Source organism: Cnephaeus nilssonii (genome assembly GCF_951640355.1).
Source record: "Cnephaeus nilssonii genome assembly, chromosome: 12".
NCBI classification, from domain to species: Eukaryota; Metazoa; Chordata; class Mammalia; order Chiroptera; family Vespertilionidae; genus Cnephaeus; species Cnephaeus nilssonii.
The window spans coordinates 55,286,624-55,310,976 of record NC_137083.1 but is presented as its reverse complement, the minus strand read 5'-3'; the positions used below and the strand labels follow the sequence as shown (position 1 = coordinate 55,310,976).

The 24,353-nt window shown below is 41.2% G+C and overlaps 1 protein-coding gene across 2 annotated transcripts in view; it reads right to left on the bottom strand.

Moving 5' to 3' along the window:
• The window catches only part of DGKI (diacylglycerol kinase iota), a gene marked incomplete at its 5' end in the record, with an annotated part of 400,686 nt that overhangs the window by 242,427 nt on the left and 133,906 nt on the right, over nt 1-24,353 (bottom strand). For both annotated transcript variants that reach the window (XM_079786744.1, XM_079786745.1), the window contains 2 exons: nt 9,568-9,663; nt 19,789-19,897. In XM_079786744.1, coding sequence (XP_079642870.1) covers nt 9,568-9,663; nt 19,789-19,897 — 205 coding nt within the window. The remainder of the gene's footprint in view (nt 1-9,567; nt 9,664-19,788; nt 19,898-24,353) is intronic.

Genomic DNA, 24,353 nt, shown 5'->3' with positions numbered 1-24,353 from the left:
AATGACAACCATACCATGACCACCTGTGCCAAGAGTGGAAAACAGCGGCGTACCTCAAAAAGAATCAAATAAATGGGCTCAGAAGGCATGACATGGGCTAAACAGGAGTTAGAGCTCCACAGTAGCCTGCTAGTAATTAGTGTTGAACCTCCCTGTGAAGAGCCTTAAAAATAAGTCAGGAATTCAAGCATCCTGGGTTCTAAGAATAATGGTGCTTAAGTGGCAGGATTAACCTGGTGACAGGTGTCTGTGTGTGTATGTGTATCTCTCTGAACAATCCTATCAGTGAACTCATTCATTCATTCCATGAAAAATGGCAGTCACTTTTCTCAGTGCTGAGGACCCAGGAGAGTACAACTCAGGGCAAGTCCATGCGCTAAATGCAGCTTGTTCTAGTGGTGAAGACAGACAGTAAGTGAGTGATGTTGCTTATAGATAATAGAAAATAATATGTGGTATAAGAGGATCATGAGAATGAAGAAGGGGCACAGAGTCCAGGAGAGCCTGGCAGCTGGGCTAGTTGTTACACCCCCACGAGATCCAGCCCCTCTTCTGTTCAGTGAAGAGAGGTGATGACTAAGGGCCTCCAAAGTTAATAGTCTGGCATTGCCTTTTGGGTTTCAGTTTCTGACAATCCATTGAAGGAAGAAATGACTACAGTTATTACTTTTTGTTGAGTGTCTGTAACTTGCCATACTGTTCATTGCTACATATGTATTATCTCACTCAAGTTTCACAACATCCATAAGAAGCAGGTATTACCCACGTTTTATAGATGTGAAACTGAGGCTGAAAGAGGTTAAAACTGTGGCTATTGTCAACTAGTAAAATCTCAGAACCTAGATTCAAAGCCAGGTCATTTGATTCCAAAGCCCACACACCTGCTGTAATGAAGACATCAAAGCAGGCTTCTTCATTTCCTTGTATCTGCCTGGTACATGAGGTAGGCAACAATAAAAAACTCCTAAAAACAGTGTCAACTCGAAGGCCAGTGGGGGTTCTGGGTAACAGCTAAAGCGAATAATGCTTCAGCCAAGACTGGAGCCTTTGAGCAGCAAGAATATGGGGTCAACTCTGTGGCTCTGGGTCCCTGTCGCTGAGGAGAACTGAGCACTAGAAGGGAAAGCGTTTCTGCACACCTGGGCATTGCCTAGGTGATATGCAAACGCTACACTGAATCAGGTGCAAATGATTTTTATTAAATGACAGGATTGCTCCACACAAACATATACCCAACCCACGTACAAACAATAAGCACAACCTCAATGTAAAATTCTTCTCTAAGAATAAAATCACACACACACACACACACACACACACACACACACACACACAGTCTAATGAAAGTGTAGAATAAAGGCAAAATAATTGCACAAAGATACAGAAAAACTACAAAGCTCGATGGGGATTAAGCATCTCTGACTTTTCGTTCCTTTACCTTTAAGAAAATAGCCTCCAGTGACCACCCAAAGGGTTGTTGTTATTGATTAACATTGGAAAGTCCTGGGGAAACTGTACTGCATGAGCATTTCAGTTTTCCACTGAATACTGACATCCCACAAGATGTTGACAGATGTTCTGTGGGGAAAATAATGGATTCAATGATCCTTATCTCCCCCCAGAAAAAAGCAGGGAATCCTGCATACCTTGCACTCTTCTGAGAGCTTCATAATGCATATTTGCATATTAAAGGTGTTCAGTGTTTTCCAAACTTATTTGATCCCAAGCCCCTTTTAGTGAACAATACCCCATATTGTTTTTATGTGACTTTAATGCTCTCCATAACATGATTTGCTTTTTTAAAAAGTGGTCTGTGCAGACAGACAATGGTGCCATTGATCCAATGTCCTACGCTCCCTACGCTCCACGTCCCATCACTATCTCTATTGCATAAAGCAGACACAATTGGCATATTCTCCTCAAGTCCATGGCCAGCACGCTATGCCCAGTAATTACAGTTATGACAATGACGATAGTTGCAACAGTGCCTAGCATTTACCGAGGACCTGCCACATGAGAGACGCAGTTCTACGTGTGCACCTGAATGACTGCATGCAAATGCTGACCACCTTGCCACACACACCCACAGGAACACCCCACTCCCTCCACTCACATCCCACGACTAGAGGTCAGGAGCAGAGTCTGGCTGTGCAAATGCTTTTTCAAAACTATTCATGTTGATGGCTGTGCTCTCGCTGAGTCATCTTAGCTCATCAGCTCCTCTCTATCCTCGTGGTGGGCGAGGCCTCTGGCACAGCTCCGCCTTGGCGGCTCTTGGAGATGGCATCTTCAAGGCTGGCACCCAAACAACTCAGAAAGCTGGCTAAGCTGCCTGGCTTTACTGCCACACTCATGGTTCCCTCTGATAACCTGCACCCCACCCAGCCAAGCCACCATCCGGGGGTGCAGAATCACCAATCTGCTGGGCTGAACAACAGAGGGGCGGCCAGTGGTCTCAGTGCATTCTGAAGCAAAAGCCCAGTGTCATGCTCTGCGGTGTACACCTGTCAGCCCCAAAGGTGTGTATGGGCATAAAGCTGCAGCAGTGTGTGCTGGGCACTGGTCCTGTCACCTGTGTGCCCACAGCACACATGCACACCAGACAGCATCAGCACAGGATGTTGTCCGGTGTGCCCATCTTCCAGAGATGAAATAGGGTGTGACCAGGTTCAGGATTTTGGTTTTTCAAACAAGGAAAAGCTTCAGTTATGGCAGAGAGCTAGTGCCTTTGTACTTTTTCTTTTTTTAAATTTTTATTGATTGATTGATTTTAGAGAAAGTGGGGGTGAGGGGATCGATTTGTTGTTCCACTTATTTATGCTTTCATTGGTTGATTCTTGTATGTGCTCTGACCAGAGATTGAACTGCAGCCTTGGTGTGTCAAGACAATGCTTTAACCAAGCTACCCAACCAGGGTTGCCCTGTACTCTTCTTACAAGTTTATTCCAAGGACCCAGGGACATGGCCAGCATCCTGTGAGCAGATGCTGTGATGCCAATTACAATGATAAGGCTTCTGACCCACCAGTACGAAGTCAAGGCCTGTGAGCTCCTTTCCAGAATGGGTCACTTATATTTGTCACACTCATCTGGTCCCACCCATGACCTAGTGAGACTACAGATATTACACACAGCAGCAAAATGATAGGTGAAGCTCTAAGAGTCTCAGTGTTGGGGTTAGGACAATCCCAAACAAAAGGCATTGTTAAAACAAAGTCCAACCAAACTACTAATAAGCTCATTCAACTTAATGCATTGAAAGCAGCAACAGGAGAGAAAGAAGGAAAACATAACATTTGTGAACTAAATTAATCCTTGTAGCAATTCTGAGAAGCAAATATAATCTTCATCATTTTATAGAAGAACCTGAGCTTAAGAAAAGCCGAGCTAGGGTTTTATCCAGATCTATTTGTCTCCAGATCTGCATGGTTCCTCACCCTTCACTCCCCCTCACACCTGTGACATGGCCTCCCTAATGCCATTCATTCATTTATGCAACAAAACTATAGCTGTTACACTGAAAGCAACATTCCTTATAATTAAGGTCAGGTAGTATAGGTGGGTTTGGCCATTTTTGCCAAACATTACCCACACCAGGAAAAGAGGAAAGCAAAACACATGAACAAAACAATAAGGAAATAAAAGCAGCCCTGGCCGGTGTGACTCAGTTGATTGAGCATCTTCCCATGCACCGAGAGGTCGCTGGATTGATTCCTGGTCAGGGCACATGCCCAGGTTGTGGGCTCAATCCCCCATGAGGGGCTTGCAGGAGGCAGCCAATCAATGTTTCTCTCTATCTTTGATACTTCTTTCTCTCTCTCTCTCTCCCCCTTCTTCTCTTTCTAAAATCAATAAAAACATATTTTAAAAAGGAAAAAAAGCAGTACCCATTAGCCCACCCACACACACAAAAAGGTGGCATAAGCACATTTAAAAATAGAGAAGAGATTTCTGGTAAGAGCATTCTGGAGTCTGACAGTTCCCTTTGTCTCTTACCCAACCTATGTACTCTCACTCACCTGTCTACCCACTCTCTTCCCCGCAACTCTCAGCTCCTGGCACCTACCTGCCTGTCTGCTCCCTTATCCAGAAAGCCACATACCTCTCTGCCAAAATCCTCAGTCAAGCCCATTGAAACTTACTTCAGTGCATGTATTCGTGAGCCTTGTGCAGGTATCTGTACAGCCAGGTAAGGTAACTACCACCTTATAGAAGGTGCTTCCGAATCTGCCCTCACAAAGTACCACATAGTAGGTGGCTTAAAACAGAAATATATTCTCTCACAGTCTGGAAGCTCAGTCTGAAATCAAGGAGTCAAGAGGGTTGGCCCCCTTCTGAGGGCTCTGAGGGCATCTGCCCGTGCCTCTCTCCTGGCCTCTGAGGACCTGCAATCCTTGAGGTGCTGTGGCTGCCAGCGGCATCACTCCAATCTCTGCCTGTCCTCACGTGGCCCTCCTCCCTGCATGTGTATCTCTGCGTGTCCTCTCCTCTCTTTATAAGGACACCTGTCATACTGAATCAAGGACCCACCCTACTCCTGTATGACCTCAGCTTAACTAACTACATTTGCAGCAACCCTATCTCTAAATGGGGTCACATTCTGAGGTACCTGGGGTCAGGACTTCAGCATATGTTTTGGGGTTACACAAGACAACCTATAACAGTTACTATATGGCAGGTGCGAGGACCAGGCCACCCTCTTTGGTCCTGACACTCTCTTTATGAAGACCAGGGGCTCTCTACCCACCTGTGTGAGAGCACACAGAATCGTCTGTACAGTTTGTTTCTTTCAACACACTCATGCCCAGTGCCACTCACCAGACAGTCTGATGTGGTAGCTCTAGGCTTGGAACCAACCATTTGAAAAATCAAGTTTCTCAAGTGACTGCAATGCTCATCCAGAAATAAGAACCACTGAGGTTGATCTTAACAATACTTTAAATTAGAAACGGAGGCAAGAGAGGTGAAACAACGGGTCCCAAGTTCGCTCAGTATATAGCTGGAACAGCAGGATTCAAACCCAGGTCAGTCCTACACGAAGTCCACTTCCTTGCTACTACAGGTTGCCTGTCTGTGTCTACATGCATCTAGGCAGGCCTGACTAAGGTAGTGTATATCCTCATATGGTGTAAGCAAGTATCTTAAGTGTGAAAATAGCTGTGCGCTGGTATGTGCTCTGGGGATTATTCGTAGAGGCGTGAGTTTCTTTGGGAATATTGGATGAACATCTTTGTATATCTTCTCAACAAGCATGAGAATGATTGCTACCCACGAAACTGTGAGGATGTCGCTTAAATTCACTGTCACTCTCAACACTGAAGTTTCTGATAATGGTTACTCAGCCTATAACACTTAAATAGAACAAATGAATGAACAAATGTCCATCCAAATAAAATCACCAAACAGGAGTTGCCCCAGTTGGAATTTTATTTAAATTTCCCTCCATAGTCATGTTGGGAAACAGCAATCCTTCTGCTCCAATTTCATTATTTTTTGCATCCCTTTCTCCTTTCTAGACCAGAAAAAGAAACAGTTACTAATTTGGGTACTGTCACTGATCTGAAAATAACTTTAATCCCATTAAATATCTGCTCACAGACATTGTACCATATTGAATGTTACCACTAGAGAAACATAAAAGAGGAAGGATGTTAAAGGTCATCGGGTTCAGCCCCGAGGCTTTGGAGCAAACTCTCCTTCAACCATCTTCATGGCCTGTCATGTCGCTGCTTTGCCTTCAATGCCCTCCACTATCAGCCCCCAAATATCAACCAGGCAGCAGGAGGTCATGGATTTGCAGGACAGCTTTGGTTTGAAATAGACTATGGCAATGTCCTCATAAGTTAGGGTGACAGTGCCCCCGATGCAGGTCACCCTTGATGTTACAGCAGCAGTAACTTTCACCGGCAAGTAGTCTTGATTTAGACAATATATTATAGGCCATGCTTCATAAGCACAGACATTTATAACATGCACTCCAAGTTATGGATCAGAAAACCAAACACACACACACACACACACACACACACACCCATCCTCTTACCTAACACACGCCCTGTGAGTGCTCATGCATGTCTCATGGCAGGTCTCCTGCCTCTGAGTTCTCTCATGTTCCTCTCCCTGGTTGAAATGTTCTCCCTCCTCAACTCCACTTACGTAAATCTCATCCATTTTTCAAAACTGTACTCAATCCCTGTTTCCATGAAGCCGCCTCTGTCTACTCAACCCACATTGACTCCTCCCTCCTCTTAACTTCTCCTGTGACATTTGCTTTGCTAAAATAGGGAAAGGAGAGTGGAGCACTCCTCAGTGGTGGATTCACTCCTCCTCTGAGCACTCTGCCTGCACTTCGCTTAGAAGACTGCAGGTAGCATCTGTTTATGGTAATTTGGTCCCTATCTCACAGGTCAGCTTTCTTCAAAGGTGGCTCATTAAAAGAAATGAGAATATAATACTCTCATTTTTCTTACAGAAAATGTTATTCAAGTCTAAGAAAACTGCAAATAAAACACTCAAACTGGAGGCTCTCTTTGAGATCTTCTTGTCTAACCTCTTACCCAAAGCAAATGTGTAACCTGTCCCCCTCCCAGTACCCGCCCCCCCGCCACTACACACACACACACACACACACACACACACACACACGGTATCAAGATGCCCCTCCACCCACTTTGAGCCCATCTCTTCAAGCACCTTGTTCCCTTACTGGGCAGCTCTCATTGTTGAAGTTCTTTCCTATAACACACTGTTTTTCGAAGTTAACTCAGTGGACCATCTGCTCTGTAATTAATTGAGGTGTTTGCTGAAATCACAGATTTTCAAGTCCAGCTCCAGGCCTAGTGAATCAGCATTTGGAGCAGAGAGAGAAATAATAACCTGCACTGTTAACAGGTTTCCCAGATGACGTTTATTTTACCGGAGTGCGAGGTCCACTGTTAGAGTCAGTACTACCTTCCTAACAACAAAGAGCAAGACACTTACTTCTCTTTTCTTCCTGGCAGTTCTTCAAACACTGGAAGAGGTCCAGGCTCTCTCCCCTCCCTCTTTAATACTCTTCTTCAACCCAGATTATTTAACTCTTCCTTCTACAAAGCTCCCTACTGCAAACACACGTAAGCACACTCCTCTGCATCTTCTCATGCTTGTCAATGTCCCTCTCAAAATGTGATGCCACAAACGGGCAGAGAGAGCTAGGTTTTTAATGCTTTACCGTTCTTACATACTGTGAGGTATATCAGTTCACACCCCTGCCCACTAACAATGAGACTACCCATTTGGGCCTACACTAACCAGCAATATGTATTATTATTTCACAAATCCTTACTAATTTAAGGCACATGATGTTGACTCTTCATAGTTGTTTTAATTTGGGTGCCTTTTTTTTTTTTATATTTTTCATATATATTGGCCTTTGGTAATTCTTTTGTGGATTTGTCTGCTCTTTTCCTTTTTTTCCCTTATAATTCATTATGTCAGTCATTATGGCAAATAAGTCCTTTTAATGCATTATGTCAACTAATTCTCCAAACAACATTTTCCTCACTTTATAGATGAAGAAACTGAGCCTTTAGAAACTTCTAGTGAAGAAACACGGTTAGGTCTTCAGCTTCTTCACTGATTTATTCCTTCATTTAACCAACATTGTTTAGACAAGAGCTCTTCATTGTCAAGACACTTTGTAAAGTGAGTTAATAGAGGCAATATTTGGAAGAAATTTTTGAGAAAGATTCAACAGAACACTAGGAATTTTCACAACTCTATTAACTCCTTACCTCTACCTAAAATTTCCTTTATTTTCCTTGTTGTTTTCCCTGGTCTAGAGGGTATAGTGATCAAGTTTTAATCAGTAGATAGCAATGCTAGCTACCGATACAAGATTTACCAAGAGCGGTAAATATGTGGCTGACCCTAAAAGAACACAAGAAAGAATTAAAGGCAGTAATTTGAAAATCAGACAGAACTCCATAACTAATTACAGTCTATCAGTTGGCAGCAATAGCAGTGGATAATATTTCAGAAGTACATACACAAGTAAGATTAGCTTTCATTTTTTCCATTTGATATAATCAAGACCAGTGTTTATGCAATTAACTAAGATAATAATGTTAAAATTCATTATTTATAGGATTTTAGTCCAAATAGCTGAGCTTCTCTTAGTTTTGGTTAATTTAATCAAACTCCATGCAATTACACTTTCATTAAAAATACATATGCATAAAGTTGAAATGATATTTAAATCGACTGAATGTACAACCAGATTAAAAGAAATGTAAACAATTAAGTACATATCTGAATTGGAAGCAAAATTAAAAATAACTTAATCTTACTCCATTTTTCTACCGAGAAGGTACAGATTGCCTAAAGATAAAAAGTTCTCAGTGTCACACAATGAGTGGTAACATTGAGATCCAAACCCAGATTTCCTGACTTTAAATTGAGAGGCTGTACTGCTGAGCCTTCTTAGACATTGAACTATTCCCAACTTCACTCAACAAACCTTGGCCCTCCAAAACTCTCATGAATTTTTCTGAGGAAAACCTATAAACTAGGAATCGAAATAGTTAATGTGAATTTAAAGGTCTTGGTTCCCAGCTTTGTGATCCCAGGCAGCCTGATAAAAGTCCTTGGGGGCTATGTTTTTCTATAAGCTTTGACAGAAACTCAGTTCCTTCCTCATTAGTTATTAATAGAAACATTCACTTGTAATTCCAAGGTCCACTTTGCCCCAAATCTTTCTTTCACATGATAAACAAACATAACAAGAAAAAAAATTATTATTTCAATTACAATGTCCATTTCCCAAGATGGAACATTTCTTTCTTCTTTACTATTCCAATTTCTGGTTACTCTGTTTTCAGACTCATAATTTTAAGCTACACAAAAATGTTAAGTTTACTCTCTCAACACTAGAATTTTAGTCCTCACAATTTACTTCCTGGCAACCATGTTCTCTTCACAGAGCATAAAAAGAATTTAACATTTAAACAGATTGTTCTAAACAAGGACACAAAGTAAATATTAAAAAGCAAAAGATATTCCAATGTAGTTGACTGTTGATATGGTTTCTAGAATTTTACCCTCCAGAACTTAGTCTGAATTATTTGCTAGCCTACACCCACACCAGACAGGTGTTTCTGCCCATCCCCACCTTCACCCACCAGTCATGCCCACTGGCAAACACACTCCCCTGCAAAGGAGTCACCCCTCCCACAGAGACCCTTCCTCCACACATACACCTGTCACCCACACAGACACCTACCTAAGCAGACAATCCCTCATGCACATTCTCCCTCCTTCCCACCGAACACACAAACCAAAACCAACCCTGGTGTCATCATAGGTACCACATTAAAACCAAGGTGTGGCATGCAGGGTCAAGCCCTAACACCATTCAAACTGACTCTTTGGAAGCCAATTTAACTTCATATACCCTCTCTGTCAACAAGGGACAAGCTCTTTCAAACCTCTCCTTGGAAATTCAAGCACCGTGACCCCACTGTCTTCAGACTCCATTTGGCAGCCGCCCCCCAGCGAGGTCAGAGCCCAGAGGTCTGAGGAACACACTCACTGCAAATCGGACTTGGCAGTTCTCCTCGCCCAGGTAGCACAGGTCTCCCGAGACGTTGGTCTCCAGCCACAGGTGCTCTCCGTTCACAGCATTCTCCTGGAAGGAAAGGACCCACCGCACTTCAGTTTTCTTTCAGGCTTAAAGGGGAAGCTCTCAAATTTTGATTTTGGATGCAAGCAAGTTGGTGAACCCAAGGAGTTTAAACACTTTTCATCTTCCCCTGAAAATACTGCCAGTGTTAATCTTAACAAAATTCTGGAAATGGGAAAAGGAGTTTGGGGAAAGTTTGAGCCAGTAACTAAAGCAGACATTAGGTCTATAGAAGCTTTACACATGGATGTGGTAATCTTTGAAATATATATTGAATAAATGAGGAAAAACCCTCAAATTGTTCAATGTAAGACCCAGCACAGCAGATTCCATGACAATTAAAATAAATTCTATTCAAAATTGCCCTTGCTGAGCAAATTAGCTACGAAGGAGGATAGCATTAGTAAAGCACTTTAAGTTAAGACTGTTTGAAAACACATCTATACCAGTAATGGGTAAATTCTATTTCTAAGCCAGAGGTTTCTTGAAACTCAGTTTGAAGTTAAAAGTCACTGTGTACTCAAAGGCCTGATAAATTTCTACTAATTCAAACATTGTGCCAGTTCAGTAGGATCATCACCCAATTAATTCTAAATTTTTCAAATTAAAATATTTCTCTGCTTCTGAAACTACTCAAATACTTCCAGTGGCAAACAGAGAACAGCTATAGGTTTGGACTCTAAAAGTTTTCACATAGTGATGGATGGGAACAATATTTGTAAAAATAAGTAAATAAATAAAAAGGCATTTCTTTGCTAGGTTTCCTAAAGAAATTGATCTCCACAACCTAAAATATTCTAACTAATGGGAATTTATCATCCAGCTTGAAAGTCTAACCATTTATAGAATAAAATCCATTTTTTATCCTTTTATTCTTTATTCAGTCAATAAACTTTTATTCCACATCACTGGTGCCAGGCACTGGGTTAGTGGGCTAATACACAGAGTAAACTACTAGAGAACATGGAAATAAAACACATAATTACAGCAGCAAATACTAGGGAATCCTTAACACAGCAAAAATCCTGCCAACTCTTTTAAAAACTGAAATATAAAGCACAGTGGGGAAATGGTGAAAAACCACTGGAAGTACCAACCCAGGTACACTGCATCCCATCTTGCTGATAAGCCTGACCAGATTCAGACACTGCAGGACTGCTTAGCTGACCTCATTCTCGGGGGGTGGAGGGGTCTGATTAGAAATACCAATCTTTGTGAGGGAAGAGGGAAAGAAAAAGATGGAGGCTTCCTGCCACAGTGGTTCTAACACACTGGTCCTCAAATCTGACTGCTCATTAAATGACCTGGGGAGATTTTAAGAATACCCAGGCACTGTTCCCAAAGAGTTTATTTTAACTACTCTGAGGTGAAACCTGGGCATCAGGCGTTTTCAAAGTTCTGGAGGTGACTCTGTACAGTAGAGTCTGAAATCCAATGATCCAGTGAACCCCACCCCCACCTCTTCAAGCCTGAGACAATAGATTGTAGAACATGTCTAAGACTGATCTATTAGACTTGGTACTTCTCTGCCCTTGTACAGTCACCAGAGAAGAAGCTGAGAGAGGAGGAGAGATGTGCCAAGGTAGCCACATCTAAGGAGAGAAAGAGGGATTATAAGGAAAGAGACATGAAAACACAGATACACAGTGAGTAAGCTCAAAGTTAACAAGGTAGATCCTGGGGACAGGGAAAAGGAAACAACCACACACAGGCATTTAAAGAAGCAATATAATAAATTAAAATGTTCACAAATGTACCTAGTAATCTCACTTTTGGAAATGTACCCTTTGAAAATAATCCTAATGGAAGGAAAATCTATATACATTTAGAAATTTAGCTTCTCCTATGTCTTTATAGTCGAGACTGCTAACCATTCACCAAAGTGTTTAAAACCATCATTTTTCTTTTCTTCCTGAACACACAAGTAGACCTTATTACCCAATTTCTTTGCAATGTGACCAAGTTCTAATGAATGGAACATGAGCAGGAGTGGTGAGGACTGTTTTCAGACTTGGTCCATTAAAACCTCCCACATGTGTTTCTTCACGCTCTTCTCCCATACTGGATACCTGTAAAGTCAGCTTCTGGGATAACTTTAGAAGCCTTCTGAGGAAGATGTCAGAGCAATGGTCTGTCTGGGTCATTGAGCAACTATGGAACGGGGCCAACCCCCTACCCAACCTACCTGGAACAGTCCAGTCTGCTACACTTCTGTATTACCCATTACATGTGAGTATTTCATTTATTCCACTCAGTCTACCCCAACTAATACAGGCCTCTTCTCTTCGCTCATATTTTGGTCTATACTTCCTTTCATTATCTACATCTACCCCTAAGTTATTTACCATACACTGAGCTGTACCATCCTCTGAGTCCTGGTTCCTTCTGCTCTAAACTCTAATTCTGACATTCCCTCTGATATTTTCCACTGCTGTAGAATTAATTCCCTTGAAAACACAGCTATGACTAGATTTATTTCTTGCTCAGAATGCTTAAATGATTCCCTATTATTTACAAAATGAACCCCAAATTTAAGTGCATATACTAGATCTTCCATTAATGGCATCCATCTGTCTATCCTTAACCTTCCTTATTCACCTTTATATTTAACTCTCTTGTTGCTCTTGTCTAAATAGAGCCATACTTTCCCTTTTGTGTGCCATGTTTTTGTGCATTCCATTCTCCCCACCCAGGAACCTCTTTTTCTCTTCTCTACACATTCATCTTGATATACCATCTTAAATAGTATAAAACCCAGAGTATCCATCTGTGGCAGACAAAAAAAATATAGCTCACCCATTTCTAGATGAAGATAACATTCTGTATTTGTGAGTGCTGAGACAGCTCTCTATAGATATACCTAGGAATATCTCTCTTATTTTTAGTCTCTTCCTCAAAGTCCAAAAACTTATCTCCTGCTCTGATTTACTCAAATGATTTACTCTGATTTATTGTATCCTCTGCCTCATAATAATCTACCCAAGAACAGAGATCCACCTATATATCCAGATAGACAGATAGATAGACAGACATAGAGATATGATTTTTTGCCTTCAAGTTCTACTGAAGTCTTAGTAATAGTTATACATAAAAAAACAAAATAGAAAAGTTGGGAGTGGGGAGGTTTATAGACTGAATAAGACAGACAGAGTACACTGACACCAGCAGCCAATAATTTACACAAAATGAAGATATTTACTCGTAAAAAGTGTTTAAAACAATAAGAAGATTATAAATAGGAAGCCTATGTAAATGTCCCTACAAATTCAGAAAGGAAAGAAATCTTCACGATAATAATAGGTGAAACCTGTCTCGGATGGTTTGGATGTGTGCTGCCCAGTAAGCAGATGGCTGTCGTGCACTGGAAATATGGTCAGCACTGACTGAGATGCGCTGTCAGTGTAAAATTCACAGCAAACACTAAAGACTTTGTGTGAACAAGGAATGTGAACTGTCTCACTGATCATTTTTATATTGATTGCATGCTGAATTTGTAATATTACTGACATATTTGGTAAAACAAAGCATGGTGCTAAAATTCACTTTACCTATTTCTTTTTGCTTTTTTCAATGTGGCTACTAGAAAATTTAGAACTACTCTACATCTGATATATACGTTTAATGGACAGTGTCAGGTTAGCTAATTACTTGCCAAGGGGTAGAAGATCAGGCCTGGATACTCTTACTGACCTATGAGGTTGTAGGATTCTATGATTTCCCCCAACAACCAGTGTACTTTACCTTATAATTTTCACAATTTGGGTAAGTAAAGGACTGGTGAGAGTGCATGAAATCACTTTTTCCCCACTATTAACAGGGCTGACCAGGTCCGGGACCTTCCGTGGTTAGTTCCCCACACTCTCAGAAATCTGATCTCTTGATTAACCTGACATTTTTTGAAATGGGAATGTGAGTGGGGAAAACCGCTGAGTGGGAGTCACTATTAGTGATGACACCCAAACCCGAAGGTAAAGATGCTGAGACCTGAAGCTTGTAAAGAAGGCGCAGGTCTGCTAGGACTTGTCATTTGAAACAAGACAAAAATGAGAACGCACGTACAGGCACAGGCACACACACACCTGCCTCCCTTGGCCTTTCATTCAAAGTTTCTAAAGATAAGATGACCTAGTTTCATAACCCAGTTTATAGCAATCCCACGTGAAGATTCTGTTTCCCTAATCTTGTCTCTGAACCAAAGAGTGAGACGGTGCCCTGACTGTGTTACGTTTCTACTGCCTGGGAGAAAGCACGCCATTTCTTAGCATCGTCAACTACACGAAAGGAAATATGGTCTGGATTTAGAGTCTGGCTTTGTTTGTTTTCCTTAGCCCTCAGGACTGGAGGAAATTTTCCAATGAGGGAAGAATAAAATGAATTGAGATCAAGGATGCTAGGTTTACAACTAACGTGTCCTTTAAGAAAGATCTTGGTGGCTTTTCCACCATTGTTTTTGAGAGTTGTTTTAGGCTGCATAATGGGCAAGAACAAATTATGAAACATTGGAGACCGAATAAGACCTACTTCCCATGCTCTCTGCTATAATATTCAAAAACAGGGAAGAAATCTCTATGCCCAGATGAAGTCTCCATCACAAGAGAGGCATGTGACATTTCAGAGAAGACATTCATTATCTATGCATTAGACACACTTTTAAATAGACTAAGTCCCTCTAAAGTGGAAACTTGGATTCCAGCCCAGGAGATGAGAATATTTCTTTTTCCTTTTGAGCATTACTCCCTTTCTAGCAATTTAGCTTGTTTTCCCCCAAACTGGCTTGGCTTGGCATGGTGTCAGTGGGAGCAGACCCTGTAGGTTGCCACCATGAAGGTGAAGAAGGGATGCCATTGGGAGAAATGAAAAGATCAAACAACTCTGTGTGTTTTAAAACTTAACACAATGCATTGTGTTAGAAAGACAAGTTAAAAATAGTTACTTGGAATTAAAATAGTATAAATCCATTTATTTTTAAAGCAGGCTTTGGACTCATGTCTACCACACCTTTCAGGAACCGGAGATTATCTACGTACCCATGAACCTCCAGTGAAATGTCCCCTTCTCACTGACTGAAATGTCCTCTTCTGTTGAAAAGCTGTAATCACTCAGTCCCCTGACATCAGTAACCAGACAGCAATGCCCATGATGCTGTGCTTTCCACCATGAAGAAGAAAGAACAAGCAGAAATCACTATCCCTCTCTTCAAGAAGCCTGAAATCTAAGGACCCAGAGTAAGAAAATCAACTTAAAAACACTAATTTGGTTCTAAGATTTGTAAAACAATGCATGATGGTGCGAGTAATTGTAAGGGATCAAAGCAAAAAGTGAATATAATAAAGAGAATTGGTCCAATTGAAAAGCTGAGCATGGCCTGGCAGAGAGCAAGAGAGGGCATTTCTTGAAGAAATAATTTCCACAGTGGGCGGGGCTGACTGTCTATTGTTGTCAATAGAAGACTCAGGCACCAGCCTGAAGACCCATCTGGCTACTTTCCACACGAAGGGTCCTAACCCTGACATGCATGAAGGGAAAGGCCTGTGCAGGCAGTGAGAGTGAATGTTGGCAAAGAGTCATTGAGGAAATGCAATTATGTGTTTCCTGCCACCATGATAACGCCACAGGCCACCATGACAGGGTGCCCACAATAAACCATAGGAGCAAATCAGAGCAGGACAGAAGCTTTGGGCCTTGAGGAACAAACTAAAAATAAGTGAGAGTATAGATCACCAAGTAGGAAAAGGAAAATGGAATACTTGAAGGAAACTATTACGTTTATGTACTCAAAGCATAAAAACTGACTCCTATAATAGTACACTCCTCTCCAAAACACACAGGTGCCTACAGTCTGGGCTCCCTGAGTCAGGGCGCCCCTGTGTTTCAGGCACCCCACCAGCAGGCTACTCCTCAAAGCCTTATGCAAAAGAATATTTAAGAAATAATTGTGCCCCACCTGAAGACTTTAGCACATGTACTGGAGTCTGAACATGACCCTTTTAGGAGTCTACAGTAAGTAGAAACTTGCACATAAGATCCTAAATCCAGGTTCACCCGTGATTTGTCTTGCAACTTCAGGGGCCCCATAAACCGCTTTTCTGTTTTCTCACTGGTGAAATGAGGAGAGGAGAGGTGACATAGGTCAGCAGGTCATAATACTATAGGCCTTTGAGGTGACTCTCAGACCTCAAACCAAATGGTATTTTGCAAAGAATTTCAACCTGAGAGTCAAGTGAGGTGGGATGGGGAACAAGGGGACTCTTGCCAGCCCTGATCCACCCCTGTTCTGCCAAAAGCATAACTTAGCACTATCAGGGCCCTTCATCTTCACCAATAGCAAGAAATTGGAGATCCTCTTTATTTTATTTTACTTTTTAAATTCTTGCCATCTTCCTCCACATTTTTGAGACTCTTAAGACACTCCAAGTCAAATTAATGTTTAATAAATAGCAGTGAATAAGTAAAACTTCATCACTTGAACACATTTAGTCCAGAAAGTGGGCTGACAGAGGGAGATAAATAGGGGAGTAGACAAGTGGATAGGATATGGGAATGGCAGAGATAGGTCACACAGAGGACTCGTCTTACACTTTACACAGAACGAAGAAAATCCTGGTTTAGCTCTTTGAATAGACATGTAAACTAAAATGACATAAATGAAATGGGTGAAAATCACTTCCATTAGGAAAAGCCAAAAATTCTGAAGTGAGGGCAAGTACCAGGTAAAGTCTTAGCAAAAGAATATATAATGGGGTAAAGGAGGTCTCTTCAAAATGGTGCTGGAAAAACTGGTCAGAGATATGCAAAAAAGTGAAACTGGACCACTCTCTTACCATATACAAAAATAAACTCAAACTGGATTAAAGATTTAAATGTCAGACCTGAAACCATAAAACTAGAAGAAAACATAGGCACTGCTCTTTGACACTGTTCTTTGGTTAATCTCTTTCCATCCCCCCTCCCCACTTCCCTCTGATATTCATCAGCCTGCTCTATGCTTCCATGTCTCTGGATTTATTTTGTTCGTCGGTTTATTTTGCTCATTATATCCTGAGATCATGTGATACTTATCTTTCAAAAGCATTTCTAATAACTATTTCCAACATCAAACAGGGATGGAGTGTCCTCCCTCACACTCCAGTGATGGTCTCTGTACTCTTCTATTCTAGGTGTCACCACTGGTATTTTACCTGTTGATTTCTTCTCTCCACTCTGAATTCTAAGCTTCTTAGAGAAAAAAACATATTCCTCACCTCAGAATTCCAAGGAACTAACACAGTTCTAGGACAAAACAAGTACTCAAATGTGAGATGAATTCATAAATTCATCAATTACTTTATTTCTGAATAAATAATTCTGCAGGCTATACAGTTTACGACGAACTTTCACATTTACTGCCACATTTGATCCTAACAACATCCATGAAGTTCCCCTTAGGAGGGGCCAAAATTGTCCCCATCTACAGATGAGAACACTGAGGCTGAAAGAGACCAAGTGTCTTGATTAATGTCACACAAGGAGCAGAAAAAAGATTTCATGAAGGTTTCTATCTAAATGATTTAAATTCTCTCATTAGAGTCTTGCCTCTCAGAGGATTGTTTGGGACATCATGAATATTAAACTATTTTTGGGGGTCCCTGATTTATAACACATGCTCACTCTAATCATGGGTCCATGCATGCCATTCTTGGATTTTATTTACCTATTTGTTTATACATTTAATTCTTTTTAATTATGTAATCACTGGTGTATATATATCCTAATCTCTACTATGATTTAAGAGTTTATTACATGACTGTCCTGGAATAAAGGGAAACTCCAGGAGAGAAACATTCCTCCTAAACAATGCAACATACTCAGATAGTATCAAACTCTCAGCACTGATGTAAAACAATAAGGTTGGTGTGTGCTTGAGCGAGAGAAATATTGTACTATAAAAGGACATTAAATCATGGCATCCTATATAATAAAAGCCTAATATGCTAAGTACCCGGTCATCCGGTCAGCCATTCAACCAATCAAAGCGTAATATGCTAATGATATGCTAAGGCTGCTCAATCGCTTGCTATGATGTGCACTGACCACCAGGGGGCAGAAAGCTGACGGGTCAATCATTCACTATGATGTGCATTGACAACCAGGGGGTAGACACTCCAACTAGTAGGTTAGCTTGCTGCTGGGGTCCAGCCAATTGGGACTGAACGAGACGAGCTGGACACACCCTGGGGCCCTCCCATAGTCCCACCCTGGCTGGCCAATCTCCCAAGTCCCTCCCTGGCCCTGATCATGCACCAGTGGAGTCTCTCAGCCTGGCCTGTGCCCTCTTGCAATCTGGGACCCCTCAGGGTATGTCAGAGAGCTGGTTTTGGCCCGATGGTGGAATGACCGGTCGCTATGACACTCATTGACCAGCAGGGGGCAGGTGATCAACACAGGAGCTGCCCCCTGGTGGTCAGTGCGATCCCACAGGGGGAGCGCCACTCAGCCAGAAGCCGGGCTAATGGCTGGCGAGCACAGTGGCAGTGGCAGGAGCCTCTCCCACCTCCATGGCAGCACTAAGGATGTCTGACTGATGGCTTAGGCCCACTCCCCCTAAGCCATCAGCTGGACATCTCCCAAGGACTCCCAGACTGCAAGAGAGTGAAGGCCGGGCTGAAGGACACCCTGAGTATACTAATTTCATGCACCGGGCCTCTAGTATGTAGTAAAAAATTAATTTAATTTAATTTTTAAACTCCTCTCTTTTCTCCTATCCTGACATGCTCTTTCTTATGAGAAGAGAAGCACATGAATTTCCCCTCTGTCAACTCAGCTACAAGATTCTAAACAAGATTCACCATCAAGACCAAAAAGGCAGAATTTCAGAGCAGCCCTCCTCTCCTTCCATGTCATCCCTCACATTCCTTCAGGAAGGGACAAAGCCTTTCAACCCAGTTCGAGATGTCTTCCACCAAGAACTTGACTAACTGATGACTTTCAATAAATGTTCTATTTGACTTAAGAATTTCAGGCTGCAATCTTCAACTCCAGTTAATAGTTTTTATGGAGGTCTTTTGGTTAAAATGTTAACATCAGTAAATATTCCCACTCCACTGATACAAAACCTATCTATCTTTGGGTTAGGGGAGGAAGTATAACAGACTGGAGACATGAAGTGCCAAGAATTTAAAGTAAGGTCATCCTCTATAAAAAAATAAATAAATTTTTAAAAAAGGAAAAAAAGTACCAAAAAGGCAAAGCAGCTTGAATTGAGGAAATCAAACTTAGATTCCATGATGTTGCTAAGGATAAGTTTAATTCATCATTAGCTTGGAGGAGCCAATGAAGCCTATGCACTGAGGTACTTTTTATCTCACAGCTGCACACCCAGGCAGTAGTGCTTCAAATGATTCATAAGGATTTTATTTTAGTCTTCAACACATCTGACTTCATATAAAGAAGCTATGTTCCCAGGATTCTGAGAATGGCTTAGATATGTGAAGATTGGTCAGTGAGCCACATTGAAAATTATTAAGTCCTTACAACCAGCAAGGCTATCATTTAAAATTTAAGGAGAAATAAAGAGCTTCTCAGATAAGAAAAAGCTAAAGGAGTTCACCACCACCAAACCATATTACAAGAAATGTTAAAAGGTTTTCTTTAAGAAGAAGAAAGAAAATATTAAAAATAAGAATAAAAAGGCAATAAGTACATGTCTATCAACAATTGAATCTAAATAACAAAATAAATGAACAAGTAGAACAAAAACAGACACATAGATACAAAGAACATTTTGCCAGATGGGAGGGGGTGGGAGGGTAGATTAAAAAGGTGACTGGATTAAGAAGTACAAATTGGTTGTTACAGAATAGTCACGGGGATGTAAAGTACATCATAAGGAATTAGTCAATAATGTTCTAATAACTACATATGGTGTCAGATGGGTATGAGATTTATGAAGATGATCACTTAGCAAGTTATATAATGTCTACACTGAGTTTTATACCTGAAACTAATATAATATTGTATATCAACTGTAATTGAAAAATAAGAATATAAAAATAAAGAAAATTATTAAGTCTTGCTTGTATTTATAGGAATCCTGAGAAAGAGAGATACACACACACAATCAAATTATGTTTAAATAAAAAAGCCAACACCTACACTCCAGTCCAGAGTTGCTCTGGGCTCCTTCGCTGGACCATTTGCCACAGGAAGACCGAGGGGATGAGCAGGAGTCAGGTGCTGCAGGCCTGCCCGAGAGATTGCTTTCCTGCAGCAAGAAAGACAAACACACAAAGAAAAAGCACATCAGAAGGTAATACAGAGCAAAAAATTTCCCATGGGGTAGAAATGATGCATGAGTTAGTCTTCTACATGTGCAAACTGTATTGGAATATATCTCTTTAAAGTTCATGGTGAAAGTTCATGGTCTCAAAGATAGGGAGGTTGAGGGGGAACACTTTGGGACAATATTACTTCAGGACCACAAATTAAAATGTAAGTCCCAGTTTAAAGTAGAGGGCAGGATGGGCTAAGGTGGACACAATACTTGGACAAGTTTAAAGCTGCCAGACAGTAAAGGCAAGAAAAGCAGGCTCGTGAGGTATTCTATTGAAATTCCTCCACTTTCCAACCAAAGTGCTCTTCAAGCTGGCCACATCACCAAGTTTACTCTGGCTCCTCTTAGGAACATCCCTCCCTTTCTCTTGAAGAAGATTTGTACCAGTAGCTCGAGGTTCTAAATGGGAGAAGACTGAGTTGTATCTGCCAAGAAATCTCAAACACTGAAAGACCAATATCTTACCAAGGTCCCGGCAAGAAAAATCTAGAACATGTTGTTTGGACTCTAGGTTTGTTGAGTGGAACATAAAAGGATTCAGGTGAGAAAGGTGGGAAAGGTTAAAAAGTCAGCCCTGACCTTCGTCTGCAAAGATAAGAAATAAGAGGAGCCCCTTTAGCAAGCAAATATGGCTATTGCTGAGAAAAGGAAAGGGAGGCAAGATAACAAAGTGGGGAGAATGAGAACAGCAAGATAGGAGGAGAAAGCAGGGTTCACTCAGGGAGATCCTGTGGTATCATCATGAACAACCGAAGTCAGTTTCTGGAGCTTAAATATGGGTGCCCACGCGTGAATTAACTACTAGTAAGAGGCTCCTAGAAGAGCCAGGAGCTTTCACTCTGCAGAAGTGCCCAGATGTGCTCTGAGAATTACCTGAGCTAGAATCAGGTGGGTCTTGTGACACTGCAGCTTTGAGTTCTGATTAGTCTGAGGGCGAGGCTCAGGAATTTTCATTTACACATGAAGATTCCTTCTATAAGCTAAAGTTTACAAACATCTCTATGGGAGTCTGAAAAGATTTTAATCTAAAATGGAACTGGAGAATATGAAATGGAGAATCTCACACATGAGCCCTCAGGAAAATGAAGCTTAAGAACTGAGAGACCGATTTTCCATAAATGCCTGATTTATAGGAGACCAAAACTTACCCCTGGGCCAATGAACATCTGCCAAGAATCTCTCCTCACCCTCCAGCCTCCAGCCAATGAACTTGCTTTTTGGACTCTGGCTAGACTCCCATTTCCTTGCATGCTTTGCCCATAAAAACAGCTCACCCCAAACCATTAACAGACTCACCTGTAGCTTGCTACAGTCTGTGTGTCCTGAATTGCAATTCTCCTGCTATTCCCAAATAATCTCAATTTCTGGTAATTTGATCTTGGGTCAGTTTACCTCTTAATTTAGGTTGATAGGGCAGGAGAAAGAGCACTAACTTACCCAGGCCCATCAAGGGGGAACCCTGAAGGAAATCGTCAGCAAGTTCATTGTGCACTTCACCCTGATTAGCTCTCTGCAGCCTATTTCATAGGTCGTGAACATCTGCCATCTGTTACTGGGCCCACAGCACACTAGGTCCCCTGAGAGGCCCAGACCCTCAGACTCCTTCACCCATCTCACTCTACAGAGAATCAAGGTTCCAGACAGTGAGATGGGGGAAAGGCAGGCAGTGATGCCAGATATATGGTGAATCCCATCAACTGAGCCATTGAAGGAAAAGGAACTTGCTGGGGTAAAGGGGAGGAGTGAGAGCAGAATCTAAAAGTGTCCTTGGGCCCTAGAAGAGAGATGATCTCACTGTACTGTTACAGAGCCCTGCAGACTCCACCCAGAAGTAGAATTTATAAAGTTGAGAGAGATGAGCAGCAGCCCACAACCTGAAGAAAAGCTGGGTAAGAATCCAGAAATGAACCCAGGACTGTGCAACCACTAGTCCAGTGGTTGGCAAACTGCGGCTCGCGAGCCACATGCGGCTCTTTGGCCCCTTGAGTGTGGCTCTTCCACAAAATACCACAGCCTGGGCGAGTGTATTTTGAAGAAGTGGCATTCGAAGTTTAAGTTTAAAAAATCTGGCTCACAAAAGAAATTTCAATCGTTGTATTGTTGATATTTGGCTCTGTTGACTAATGAGTTTGCCAACCACTGCACTAGTCAATGACCCACACATGTGCCCTGAGCAAGTGTCCAGCCCTTAATATACTCTTATATTCCTGCACAGGAAGTCCCAGAAATAGCGTCTGGGTCTTCGGTAGTCAGAAGTGATCACATCAAGCTTGCCCGTAGCTGACTTTCGGAAGCTCCCACCAGGCAGCAGGCAATGTGCTTGCTTTATATAAGCCCCCAAAGAGTCATTACAAGTATGTGGGCCTTTAATGAAGACCGCCTGAGGCCATGATATTCTCTTTCCTCACTTTCACCAAAGCAAATAATTAACAATATCAATTTGGCTCCTCACCCCAAGTATATTTTATTTTATTGAGCAATAAGAAAAGAATGCTGGCCTCAACAATAAAGATAATTTTTTAAGTCAGAAAAAAAAAGAATACTGGAGGATTCTTAGATGGTGATCCTTTATCCCCCAAGTGTTTTCCTACACCTGAGTTCAAGGAGCTTCTTTAGCATTTTTCATGAGGACTTTTCCCTGGCTTTGAAGGACTTGGTATAGTGATTCTGAGTCACAGTTTGCATCACTAAAAATTCAGATCTCTACAGAGTCAGAATCTATAGGTTTCACCACAACCTACTGTCACAGTAAAAACCACAGGACAAATGAGTTTAACTCATGAGACGTTATAGACTGCAATCACCAAAACCTGACTACTCTTCCTAATTAGGACCAACAGGAGGGGCACATTGCTCAAATAATCAAGTTAGGATGCAAGGAATGTATGAGTCTGTAGAAGAGCAATGGGGCTGTACAATGAGAGACAGACAGACATTCAACCCTGGCTAATCCCTGCAATGAAAGTGCAGTCAAGTCTTTCCCAGCCTGTGAATAGAAACGATTAAGTACGGGCTTTTTGGATTATTTATTCCTCATTTTGGAAGCAAATTTAAGGGTGGTTTTCTGCAACAATAATAGAAGAAAACTGTGTTATCTACTACACATATAAACATCAATTAGGGGGAATATAAGTAAGAAACGTCAAAGTGGCTGCCAGTTTGTGACTGTAAATGGGCCTCACAAAAGGTCATTACATAAGAAAGCAAAGTAGAGAAATATATATGGGGGATGGGAGGTAACTTCTGATTACAGCTTTCCGTTCTTCTAAATAAGCATGGGGAAAAAATGTTTTTCCAATAGTTCACTTATGTATACACATTTTCTTTCAAAATAAGAAAGCAATGTCATCATTTCTCAGACCTTAAATAAAATTAGTATAAGTTGTTTTTCTATTTGGATTCATCTCATTTGACAAGATGACATTTTAGAGTCTGGCAGAATTTGGTGTGTTTTGGGGTTGGTGTGTGGGGGCGGTGGGGAGAGACAGGGATTTTATGTTTCAATTTGCTCCAATACAAAAATCAATGGAGTTTCAATTTCTCATTCTTTTTCTCCTGCTCAGAATCCACTCAAACCCACAGTCAGTAAAACCGTGAAATACCAATGACTCTATTATATTAATTTTACAACACTTTGTTGGGGATGACTATAATGGCAAAAATATCTTTGAAATGGAGAAAGTGCCAGGAAAGAATTTTAACATATTTCAAGTGTAAATCCATCATACATTTTAAATAGCATTCTATTATTTCCTTCACTTCATTCAGTAAGACTATAAACTCCTAAAGGACAGGGCTCAATTCATCTACTAATCTTATTACATTCTAGCCCAGGGGTAGACACAGCATAAATTCAGTAAATGCTTTCTGAGTCCATGAATGAACTTGACCAAGAAGCTAAGCAAAACAGCTAGCTTGATTAGATCAGTGGCTGAGAAATCTGATTAGGATGATCTGAATTATATTCTAGGCCTTGCACTTCAATGATATTCTTTCTTGAGAGAGCCAGAAATCCATCAATGCAGCTCTTTAAAGATAAAGACAAACAGGGATAGACTTTAGTGTTTAGAAGCCTAAGACATCAAAATGGCTTGGTAGTCAACATTAAAATGGAACCCTATTGCTACAACATTAGTACAGGGCATGTGACAGTGTTAATACCTTTCTAATGTCTTGATTGAAAGAAATATGTAGCATAGACTCTTCATAAGAGAAATATTTAAAATTGTTTGGGAAAGCATGTAAATAAGTGATTATTTAACAAAGATTCCCTCTAATTATCCATTTTGTTTCTACTCGTCTTCTAGGTTTATATGGCTCCCACATTTAATCCATCCCCATCTTGCCAACTCTGCTGCCCGGTGACTCTACCTGTAGCAGAGAATGA